The sequence below is a fragment of the Chaetodon auriga genome, chromosome 24 (assembly GCF_051107435.1).
Source record: "Chaetodon auriga isolate fChaAug3 chromosome 24, fChaAug3.hap1, whole genome shotgun sequence".
Classification (NCBI taxonomy): Eukaryota; Metazoa; Chordata; class Actinopteri; order Chaetodontiformes; family Chaetodontidae; genus Chaetodon; species Chaetodon auriga.
The window spans coordinates 13,263,990-13,275,241 of NC_135097.1; the positions used below are offsets into that span (position 1 = coordinate 13,263,990).

The following is an 11,252-nucleotide window of genomic DNA, read 5'->3' on the forward strand; positions in this document are numbered from 1 at the left end:
ATTTTTTCTATATGCAGACACCACCTGCGGGGATGAAGGGAACCAGCCCAAGGAGCATTTGCCAGAAGTTTGCAGACAAACTGCGCTACGCCACCTTGTACGACAGCAGTCGGCGCCTTCCTCTCTTCTCAGCCTACGTCTTTAAGAAGTCTGATGGGAAGAGGAGGATGGACACCCCATGGATGTATGAGCCACAGGTACAGAGCAGCACTGATGTATTTGGCTCATTTGTCACTTCATGTTAAGCCTTGGAGAAGCTGAATGTTTTTTGGGCAATAATGACATGTGGCACAGTACCTGTTTGTATTTCACTAGTTGCTCTTGCAGTAAAGATTAGTCGGTATGTTTGCTATTAAAGACCCAACCGCACAAACTTAAGCAGAAGGAAACAGAAGTAGTATTGGAGACAGATAGCTTTGCAAAGGGACATTGTAAAGGTTGGATTTGAGGTTACTCCAGGCTGCCAATTTGGGAAAGAAGACAAAGCCTGTATGGAGGTAATGCTGGACAGACAAGCAGCAATCTTCACCTGATAGGTTGGAGTCATGCACATACTTCTCTTTAAAGGAATAGTTTGATATTTTGGAAAATACGCTTGTCACTTTTATGGAAAGAGTTTGATGTTTGTAGGCTAAATATGTACCTGGATTGACATTTGGAATACAGTCATTTTCTCAAATTCCTCTCTTTTCCCTAGTTGGTTTCTGATGATGAGAACAGCAACATGAGAGCACTTCCCCTCACTGAAGACGCTCCCCCTCTGATTGAGGACAGCCAGGCTGTGTTGGAGGACTACACAGATGCTGTAGAATACAGACGTGCTCCACTGAATCCTGACCTGCACCAATCAGAGCTGGATGACAAATCATCCACATACACACTGACCAATGTAGTCCCATTGATCACAAACTTCCTGGAGACTTCCTGGAACCCCTACTTGGACATCATTCGCCGTCGCCTCAACAACTTCTGCCACGGAAAATCTTTCATGGTGACAGGGGTGATCGTTTCTGGGGCAACTATCCAGCGAGATAACAGGGACCGCCTGGCAATCCCAAAACACGTATGGCTGGCTTACTGCTGCCCGCGGTTTGACCGTAACTCACCGTATGAGGTGAGGTTCATGTTTCCTAGCTATGGGGGCTATGCGTTGAATGAAAAGACTGACCACAGTGTGGTGGAAGTCCCTCTGAAGACTCTGGAGAGCTTCCTGAAGAGCCAGACAGACATAGACAGTGACCTGACTATTTTCTACAAGGGCTGTGTGTCAGAAAACACCTTCAGGAAGAAGAGAGACGTGACCGCTGTTTCAGTATGATGGGACATGTTGAACTGGATGCACAGTCATGGATAAAGTGTATAATGAAGTGCACCAAGTGTATAAACAGCACTAACTCAAGCAAGCTGGCTTCACATGTTTTGGAATAAATTAAAATGGAATTATATTAAGGAGGGAAAAAGCCATTTGATGGCTAACATGGTGCACACTCTTTAAGTGGTATGGGCCATGGCATAATTGAGTAATTAGCACCACCAAAGGAAATAAGGTGGTACTGCACAGTAAAGTGGCAACGTACCAATTTAGTATCACACCTCTATAAAGTTGGGGAACTTACGAAACGTGGATAATGAAAAGAATTATCAATATTGAAGCAGCAGAGTCTGAGATCTCCCAAAATACTTTTCTTTTTATATTTTATGATCAAGTATTAGCCAGATCCATTTCCGATTATGCAACTGTAACGCATACAAGTCATGTATAAAGAGAAGAGGCTCTTGATTTGGCCTTGGTTTTCTGGATTTCATGGTGCAGATGTTCAAACCAAATGACATGATCCTGAAATACTCTACCTCATTCTGGCTCTGTGTGGCTCACTGGTGTCAGTCACTCTATATACAGTATATGGCAGCGCTGCATAGATGAAGCTTCAGTGTGTAAATGTTTAGCGGTCTGTATTTTTAAAGGAAACACTGAGATGATATGATCCAAGAAATATGTACCCATGCATTTCACAGCACGATCAGTGGAGGGTCAGGGTTCCTGTTTGTGAATGGCTTATGAATTATTTAAATTTAAAACAGAATATTTACAGTGGATATGTGTTTTTTCCCATCTTTACTAAAATTGTAAATAAAGCTCACTAATTACTGACAATGTTTCAGATCGTCCTGTTCTCATAACCTTGTTATTGTCATTCATAAGTTAATTGAAAAATTATGTTTTGCCATTTACTTACATTTCTCCAGATCCCTTTGTATTTACATTACAACTTGTACTTTCTGAAGAAGATTTCATTTCCACTGCACAACCCAAACATTTTCAAAAGAGCAGGCCAATGGGATGAGATCTTTCAGACAAGTCAGTGACTGCCAAGAAGTTTATATCCCTCTGTGAGCAATTTAACAGCTACATAATGGCCCTACTGTTTGAGTAAGATTAGTCAAGTGCTATATGGGCCCTGCTAAATCCCGAAAAGCACATGTCCAGCTCAGTGAACGAGGTTTCTACCTACACTCTGACCCCTGGATGCTGATTCTCAGCCCACACTGGGCTCCCAGTAAGTGAAAATCACAATGGTGCGGTTGGTGATATCAATATATTCTGTACCTGCTTCTTCTACTGCTTCATTTATGATATGTCACATTTCTAATGAGTGAAATATTTAAATCAAAGATGCTGGTATTTCTTTAAAAAAAATCAAAATGTCTAAAAGAACTTAGCCAGAAATATACATAAATTTTTTGTGCTTGACTGCAGGGATATGTGGGTTCTAAGAGGTTTTAAGATGACTTCTTCTACCTTCTTCCCCACCAATGAGAGTAATGTCTTTGCTATTGGCTATCTGCAGCTGTCCCTCTGGCTGTGTGGGTGGATCTCCTTGTTTTACATATTGAGTCCTGATTACAGAGAGCGTGAAACCTGTGTTAGCTGTTTTACTGAGCTCCATGCGCAGATACCGAGACACATTCAATCATTTGCAGAAGCTCACAGAGACAGGGTGACATCAAAGCCCTGACTATGGCATTTTGGGTACACACGGCTTTCCTGCTTGTCAACATAATAACATCGGATGTAAGAGGGAGAGTGGAAAAAGAGCTGTCTCCGGAGTGCAGAGAGTTTCTCTACATGGCAACAGCACCGACGGGGCTGGAGCACCAGTCCCTCCGGTTCATCTGTCAGCGATACAACAAAAAGCCACGCTACGTGACGCTGTACAATACTGTGGACCACATTCCTGTCTACTCTGCCTACACTTTCAAACGCTCAGATGGGGAGAAATGTGTGGATGTCCCGTGGATGTATGAGCCTCAGGTAAAGAAGAAAAGAAGGTTAAAAAAAGTACATTTTCTGTGCTGAAATCATGTTAGTACACTTGTGCAAAAGCTTCTGTTCATGCAGATATTGTGTAAACAAATTCTACCATCCTGTCCTCATCCTCTCATTTGCACTGGGTCCGTCTGTCTGCCTCTACAGCTGTCCACGGTCTCTGATACAGATGAGATGCAGCCTTTCCCACGTGGTTACATGCACAAGAATTTTGAAGATGCCCAGGCTGTCCTGGATGATTACACAAATGCCATCCTTTACGAGCGTGGTACCCTCAACCCAGACGAGCACCAGGATGAACCTGATGACAAGGCCTCCACCTACACCCTCACTAATGTGGTGCCGGTGGTCCCCGACTTCAGCAACAGAGTCTGGGACAAACAAGAGCACATCATCCGCAAACGGCTTAACAACTACTGTCGTGGAACAGCTTACATCATCACAGGCATCACCACCTCGGGGAAGATGATCCGCCGGCAAAACATCAACCGCATTGCAGTTCCCACCTATTTGTGGTCTGCCTACTGCTGCGTTGACTACGACCACAACACACCTTATAATGAGCGCTACAAGTTCCCATCTTTTGCCCACTATGGCCTCAATGAGGCAGAGAATAATGAGGTGATAGAAATGTCCGTCCAGAAGCTGGAGGACTTCCTCAAGAAGACAACCTTTGTAGACCAGAACTTTCAGATCTTTGTTGGTGACTGTGTCCCAACAGCGTCCAGTATAACTGAATAACTTGGTCATGCTCTGTCTCTTCTTCTTCCACAGATCCTTTTCACAGCAGACATTTTGACTTTGTCATAGTAAGAAAAGTCCAGGTGTTTTACTAATGGTGGCTCTGTTCTGTTCAAGCATCCAGATTAAGTGGTGACAGTGTGTGACAGCGAGCCAGCATGCACAACACCTGGGCCCTGAAACTGAAGCAACTAAATGGAATTCAGCCATGATCCATTGTATTGCTTTTCCTTCTGTTACATGTCAAAGTGTCCCCTGTGTCAAAAGTATTGGAGGAGTTTCATTCAGTTATAGAAAACATGGACTTTCTTTAATCACTTGTAACAACATACAGTGACCGAATTCTTCAACACCACTCTCACTCTGTTTTGAACACTTGATTTAGAAATAATTTGACATTAATTTCACTGAAAAAGAGTTACAAAAATGTACCTGCTTTGTCTAATTCCCATGAATAAACCTTTGCAAACTGGACTCAAACTGTCTTTGAAGTTTTATTTTGACAGTGATGTTGTATGGATTGCTTACTGTCATTCAGAGAAGTGACACACTGAAATGAAAACTCTTGGCCTACTCTGAAATTGAAATAACACTTTAAGGCCTTTTTTAGATTTCATACCTCTCACTTCATATTTTTACTTTGTTCCTATTGGCCTACATGAAATAATCACATGATGCAGCACCAACATTATTACTGATCTCACAAAAATTAGAAAAATCTTTTCATGGGGTCACTGCTGTTGTAGTCCTTATGACATATACTACAAACTCTACGTCACTGGTATTCATACTGAGTGCATGGAGACTGAGGATGCTCTGCAGAGATTCAGGACTTTTTCCCCTTGAAGGCCACAGTTGAAACAAATGGTTGCTTTGCATCTGCGTACAAAAACTGTAATGTAAATAAGAGATGTGATCTCCCTCTCGTCTCTGACACATGGACTGACATTGCAATACCTGCAGCTTCTTCTACATTTTTCACTTCCTCTTTCCTTACTAAAGCTATTTGTGCACACCTGATGGAAAAGTCTCATTCTTTTCATAAGAGAGCATGAAGTCAGCTCCATTTTCTCCGCTGCAGTTAACAGTAATAAAATGCTCTCGGCGCTTGATAACATTCACTGCTTTTGAATTACTGCTACAACACTCGTGGTACTTTGAATATATGGAAACGACTTTACAATGGGAGAGCAGTTTGCTCGACGGACGGATGAGGCAAGAGGGGAAGTGTTACGACTGATAGAGGTGGGACAGAGGCTGTGCTTGTTAGAGGATAGTGGAGTAGCAGGAGTGTGTTACAGGTGAGAAAAAGACATATGAGCAGAGACGTCTAAAGGGACACAGAAGTTGCAAGATTGAGTGAAAGAGACCCTCCGTGATGATACCTACTTCAGAAAACTGTGCCTTACTGCTGGCAGCTGTTGTGACCGTGCTGACCTGTGTGTTGCCGCACGGGGCCCAGGCAGGAGTGGTGGGGGACTTCAACCATGCCGAGCGCTGTAAGGACTCGCTGTACATGGGCACTCCACCCCGAGGCTACCTAAGCAACTCCTTTAAGAAGATCTGCCAAAGGTACGAGGATAAACCCCGCTATGTCACCCTATACGACGCCCACAAGCACATCCCTGTCTATTCTGCCTATACGTTCAAGAAGTCAGACGGGGAGAAGAAGGTGGACTTCCCTTGGATGTTTGAGCCACAGGTGAGTATTCTTTCAGTCTTAATAGAAGTCCAAATGCTAGTTTAAATTTAGTTTCAGTTCAAATCCAATGAAAGCAGGAGTCCTTAGTATACCACCTGTCTTATATTGTGCTATATAATAGTTTGATGACATACCACATGTACATCTAATCTATACATTTCTCATTATGTCTTCAGACACAGAAAACAAATACTCAAAAATATTTAATATGGTCACACTTAACAAGGAGTTTGGAGAGCCGGGCCAACTATATTGCTGTTGCTTCAGGCAACAAAGCAGGCTTGAGATAAGGAAGTTTATTAGCTATGAATGGTATTTCAGTGAGATACTGTTGCCTTTATGCTCCAGTACATAGTTATGCCATTTTGCATATGTCACTTTCAAATGTTTTTGTGAACTGTCTGAATGTGACAACATCTCAGTGACGAGCAAACAATTATTTCCTGCTTTCGCTTTCCAGAAGTAACAAAATATTGTGCTTCTGCTGCTCCCTCTCCCTCTGCAGCTGGCCTCAGAAAAGAGCAGCAGTAACATGGAGTCCTTCCCCCAATCTTCAAGCATGCATATGAACTTTGAGGACAGCCAGGCAGTCCTGGAGGACTACGCCGATGTGGTTCAGTATGAACGTGGCCAGCTAAATCCTGACGAGCATCAGGCCGACCCTCTGGACAAAGCCTCCACCTACAGTTTGACAAATGTGGTGCCCCAGATCAGGGAATTCAACTTGGGTCCCTGGGCGGAACACCAGGACCTCATCCGCAAACGTCTCAACAACTACTGCCGTGGCAAAGCCTTTGTGGTCACCGGGGTCACCACCTCTGGGCACACCATCCGTCGCAACAACCTGGACAGGGTGGCTGTACCAGAGTACATGTGGTCGGCCTACTGCTGCACTGAGTTTGACCAAAATGCACCATACTTTGTGCGCTACAAGTTCCCTGTGTTTGCAGCTTATGGCCTGAACGATCGTGTCAACAACCACATGGTGGAAGTTCCTCTCAAGAACCTGGAGAAATTTCTCAAGGGGAGGATGGATGTGGACAAGAACTTTCAGATTTTTTATAACGACTGTGTACCAGATAACTGAGATGAAGTGGGTGTGATCTCTGTTAGAAATTAAGTTTAAAGCGTGTTACCCCCTGTAAGAAGATTTGGGGATTTCCTGCAGCTCGAGATACACATGGAGCTAAGATGTCTTGTCAAGTTAGATTATATATTGTGCAAAATAAAATGAGGAATTCATTTGTGTCTGTCTCATTAAGTCCAAATATCCATTTAATCATTATTTTCATGATCAGTTACTCTGCAGATAAAACCTTTGGTCTGTACACAGGCAAGAAATATTAAAAAACTATGCATCACAATTTCCCAGACACCAAACGTGACATCTGCAAATTGCCTGTTTCATCAAAATGATATCATAATAATGTGCTATTTAAATCCTAATCAAGAATTTTTGATCATTGATCTTAATTTGCATATAGAGCAACAATGAAGAATTTGATCATCAAATTGTTTTACCAGTTTATTTCTCAAATGTTATAATTACCGACTTCATCCACAGGATGGCACCACAGCGCCTTTTACATAACACGCTGACTGTGCTGTGCAAGTCTGTCCCAAGAAAACACTTACAAATCATACTTAATTTGTAAGTATGGAGCAGTATAGGTCTGCCTATCATGTCCTCTGTTTGGCAGTCTGAGGCAAACACAGATTATAAAACGAAGAGCGATCCAGAGATGACACTCTCCTCCATGCCACCCACCCCCGCCTCTGCAGCTCTGTCTTCTCCAGCTGGCATCCATAGTAGTGAGGGTCAACGACGAGCAAGTAGCTCTCCTTATCCCCTGTGCACACCCCTAATATCCCCTTAGAGGAGTTGTCCCTGTCTCCTCCCATCATGACTGGAGATCCGTGCTTGTCAAAGTGCTGATGGAGCTCTTCCACTGCAACACGCTCCAGCTCTGTCCCTCCACCTCTGACATGCACCAACTTACAGGGAACATCATAGAAATAGTCAAGGACCAGAGAGGCTTCAAATGTTCCGATCCACTCCCTGGAGCACGAGAAGGAGCCTGGTTTGTCCCCCATGGTGACCAAGGCTTGTTGGATTTCTGGGAGGCTTGGTGGCGGTCTGTGTCTGTCCTTCAGTGCAAAGCAGTTATGGCAAAGCCAGGAGGCCATTGTCTGAACGGTGCGGTAGCCACATCCCCAGCCCCTGTCATCCTGTCCATCGCAGCCATAGTGGAAGTAGAGATAGTCTCCTTTCATCAGAGAACATTTCACAGGATCTGTGAGTGGATTAGGAAGACCGCTGTGGACATTCTTTGATAAGGTTTTGGTCCTCATAATCTTTCCTTCTGCAGCTCCACTTCCTCCCCAGTCAATCTCCTCAGTTTCCACCTTCTTATCCATTTTTACAAACTAACTCTAACAAGCGCACATTTCACATTTAACGTACTGCATTTTACTTTAAAATGTTCCCAGCTGTTCATAACATGGATTATTCGTCCGACAGTCATATGTTGCAACGTGAACACCTTTCCCTTCGGTGCAGCGGCAGTAACACTTTAGTTCCGCCTTATCTTCGTTCCCACTGATAATGGTGCATTCAGGAGCTGTTCGTCAGCTCCGTTTAATGCAGACCACAGAGAACACACTCGTTTGAAAGTTGATTTATTTTGAAGCATCATTGAAATCTTTTACATTTTGACATCATCGAAAAAGTCTGCATTTTTGTGGTCTAACTGTGGTAATACGGTACAATAAAGCTGCCGTGATGAGCAGAAAATGCGCACAAACAAATTAAGCTTAATAGCTGTGCATATTTCGTAGGTGATAGCATTTTATTAAAATAATACTGAAATATCAATTTAAATTTCAAGTTAAAGATTATGCTATTTGTTTCTACGGGTTTCGGACTTGGAAGGATTTTAGGAGCTAGTCCTTGAAGATAGCATAAGCATGTCAACACACCTGGCTGTAATTTGTTTTACGCTAATAAAACGCTAGCTTTTTTTTTTTTCTTCAAAAAATGGCGACCGATATAAATTATACACAATTCGTGTCCTTATTCGTGTTCTTGTTGTCTGTGTGCGGCGTTTCTTTCGCTGACAAAAGTCTCGGACTTGAAATAAAATGCGGAGAAGTCGAAATGAGACTAACCGTAAAGCGACAGTTTTTCGAGGACAGACGTGTTCCGTTCAAAGCCGAGTATCTTCGACTTGGGACAAACTCATCACAGCAGGGGTCGTGCGGACCAAAGAGACCGACGCCTGAATCGGAAATGGTCATCTCTGCAGGCCTGAAAGAGTGCGGGACCGAGTCCAGTGTAAGGGGTGGGGGATGTAAAATGAGAATATGATAATATTATAATTTTGATAATATCATGCACTCTTGTAGCTGCAGCTACATTATTCGACTTCCGGTAGAAATTTTTAGCCAAATTTAATATACTGTACATTGCATATGGTTGCAGTGAATCTAAGTACCTTGTTTTTCATTCAAGGGTTCATTCATGTCTTTATCATCGCTGCTGTCCAGGTTCGTGGTGAGTGGCTTGTGTACTCCAACCAGCTGGTGCTGTTTCCATCTGCGTTTCCAACTTCTGCAGGCAGTGTGATCGTTAGAGGGGCAGCTACTGTCACACCTGTGGAGTGCCATTATAAGAGGTAAGGCAGATGCCATATTATTGTGTGAATCCTTGTGTGTGTGTGTAGCTGCAGAGTACTAATTTTCCTTGACTCTTAAGAGTTGCAGTCAGCTGTAAATACACAACCTGTGCCTTATCTTTGTGTGAGTACAGAAAGCAGACACTGAGTGGCGAACCATTAACCCCAACCTGGCTGCCCATGACATCCACCGTTGGCGTATTTGGCCTTCTGCGCTTCTCCCTTCGCACCATGGCAGGTGAAACCACCAGCTCGTTCAATCTAGGCTGCAAGATCTGTGGCTATGTGGAATTCACATGTGATTGGGATTTTAAAAGAAAAAGTCTGTGTTTATGCAGATGGCTGTACGTCTTTGCGTAGTTCCTCAGTGTATCAGCAGGGGGAAGCAGTGTTTTTAGAAGCCAGCGTGGAGGCCCCTCTGCACCCTCCTCTTACTCTCTATGTGGACTACTGCGTCGCTACACTGAAGCCTGACCCTCTCTCCTCGCCAAGCTACAAGTTTATAACTAAGCATGGGTAAACCTTTCCCTCTGGTAAAAAAACCCAAACATTTATTTGCCTCACTTTGAAGTTGGACAGTATTTGGCATATCGTGTCTAGCATCAGCATGTTTTGCTTCTCCGTTACAGATGTCTTATTGACAGTTTATTGCCGGACTCTTCATCAAAATTCCTCCCAAGGGAGCAAGATAGCAGACTATGCTTCAGCGTCCAAGCCTTCCACTTCAGTCAAGAGTCTGGGGAACAGGTGAGAACACCTGATTGGATAAAAGCTGGTTCATTACATTCTGAATTACTGTCACTGGAGTCATTGTTTTAGCTCAAAGAGTGCTAATTGTGTCATTTATTGCATCTACATTGTGAGTTTTTAACATGTGAATCTTTAATTGATCAAGGCTAAAGATATTTCTCATCTTGTGGAAATGAATCCTGAAGTTTGCTTCATTATTTTGGCTTTCCTCTTCCAGATGTTCATCAGCTGCCACCTTCGGGCCGCTCTGAAAGAAAACTCTCATAGCCAGCTGAATAAGGCCTGCTTCTTCCACAGGCCCACATTCAGGTTAGGCTGCCAAACTGATGGCGACTTTCAGCTGTTAACTCAGTTAATCATGATTCTTATTTGTGATTTTCAGCATCAGCCCGTAACGTCCGCTGATGTGGTGTAAAGTGTATTTTATGAGCTGGGGCATCACGGCCGAGGTGTGTTATCAGGATGTCTCTGTCGTTCAGCTGGCGTGCCACAGAGGGAGACCCTGCTCTGTGTCAGTGCTGTGACTCCCATGACTGCTTCAGACAGACTGAAGAGGAGAGCAAGGACCACACTGGACACATGCATCAACCAGATACAGGTTGCTCAGCCCTTTAAAAGACAAACCTGCACAGTTTTGAAAGTTATTTTTACCAGTTGCGCTAAATGCAACCATTGCAGCATGTGTATTTGTTGTATAAATAGCCTGTGCAGTTACCTGGTCACTAAGCCAGGTGTGTATGTATTTTTGATAGAAAAGAAGCATGAGGCAGACACAACAGTCGGGCCACTTCACACCCTGCCGCACTCCCATTGGACAGGCCGTCTGTCCGTCAACCACTAAAGAGCCTTTTTTTCCAACTTTACATTAGGTGGGTAGAAGGACTGTCGAAAGCAAAACCAGATGTTTGACAATAAAGCATCCATCACATGTTGTCTTTCTCATGACTCATCATAAAAGTTGGAATTTGAATTTAAAAGTTGGTTTCATTTTTGTACATTCTACTTTAATTTGTGAATGATATGTTGACGTTACCATTATGGGCAGTAGGGGCTTTAA

The 11,252-nt window shown here is 43.4% G+C and overlaps 4 protein-coding genes and 1 pseudogene across 4 annotated transcripts; 4 read left to right on the forward strand and 1 right to left on the reverse strand.

The window, feature by feature from the left end:
• Positions 1 to 32: 32 nt before the first annotated feature.
• On the forward strand, positions 33 to 1,710 carry LOC143317472 (endonuclease domain-containing 1 protein-like). The gene is made up of 2 exons (XM_076725626.1): positions 33 to 197; positions 698 to 1,710. Exons 1-2 carry the CDS (start codon positions 33 to 35, stop codon positions 1,316 to 1,318), a joined length of 786 nt encoding a protein of 261 aa, XP_076581741.1. The 3' UTR covers positions 1,319 to 1,710.
• A 1,309-nt stretch (positions 1,711 to 3,019) lies between these two features.
• Positions 3,020 to 4,179, forward strand: LOC143317473 (endonuclease domain-containing 1 protein-like). The gene is made up of 2 exons (XM_076725627.1): positions 3,020 to 3,313; positions 3,476 to 4,179. Exons 1-2 carry the CDS (start codon positions 3,020 to 3,022, stop codon positions 4,067 to 4,069), a joined length of 888 nt encoding a protein of 295 aa, XP_076581742.1. The 3' UTR covers positions 4,070 to 4,179.
• A 1,268-nt stretch (positions 4,180 to 5,447) lies between these two features.
• Positions 5,448 to 6,858, forward strand: LOC143317474 (endonuclease domain-containing 1 protein-like; annotated as a pseudogene).
• On the reverse strand, positions 6,815 to 8,303 carry ufsp1 (UFM1-specific peptidase 1). Its single transcript, XM_076725219.1, has one exon. It carries the CDS (start codon positions 8,187 to 8,189, stop codon positions 7,452 to 7,454), a length of 738 nt encoding a protein of 245 aa, XP_076581334.1. The 5' UTR covers positions 8,190 to 8,303; the 3' UTR covers positions 6,815 to 7,451.
• Positions 8,304 to 8,808: 505 nt separating this feature from the next.
• LOC143316684 (zona pellucida sperm-binding protein 3-like) lies at positions 8,809 to 11,036 on the forward strand. Its single transcript, XM_076724251.1, has 8 exons — positions 8,809 to 9,105; positions 9,318 to 9,445; positions 9,580 to 9,683; positions 9,784 to 9,961; positions 10,075 to 10,192; positions 10,413 to 10,504; positions 10,675 to 10,793; positions 10,948 to 11,036. The coding sequence occupies exons 1-8, from the start codon at positions 8,809 to 8,811 to the stop codon at positions 11,034 to 11,036; spliced, it is 1,125 nt and encodes a 374-aa protein (XP_076580366.1).
• The last annotated feature ends 216 nt before the right edge of the window (positions 11,037 to 11,252 follow it).

Excerpts from the sequence above, each read along its gene's own strand:
- LOC143316684 (XM_076724251.1), top strand. The coding sequence starts at position 8,809 with ATGGCGACCGATATAAATTATACACAATTCGTGTCCTTATTCGTGTTC. Across the intron at positions 10,505-10,674 it reads TTCCACAGGCCCACATTCAG|CTGGCGTGCCACAGAGGGAG; the intron begins GTTAGGCTGCCA and ends TCTGTCGTTCAG. Across the intron at positions 10,794-10,947 it reads CATGCATCAACCAGATACAG|AAAAGAAGCATGAGGCAGAC; the intron begins GTTGCTCAGCCC and ends TATTTTTGATAG.
- LOC143317472 (XM_076725626.1), top strand. The coding sequence starts at position 33 with ATGAAGGGAACCAGCCCAAGGAGCATTTGCCAGAAGTTTGCAGACAAA. Across the intron at positions 198-697 it reads CATGGATGTATGAGCCACAG|TTGGTTTCTGATGATGAGAA; the intron begins GTACAGAGCAGC and ends TCTTTTCCCTAG.
- ufsp1 (XM_076725219.1), bottom strand. The coding sequence starts at position 8,189 with ATGGATAAGAAGGTGGAAACTGAGGAGATTGACTGGGGAGGAAGTGGA.
- LOC143317473 (XM_076725627.1), top strand. The coding sequence starts at position 3,020 with ATGGCATTTTGGGTACACACGGCTTTCCTGCTTGTCAACATAATAACA. Across the intron at positions 3,314-3,475 it reads CGTGGATGTATGAGCCTCAG|CTGTCCACGGTCTCTGATAC; the intron begins GTAAAGAAGAAA and ends CTGCCTCTACAG.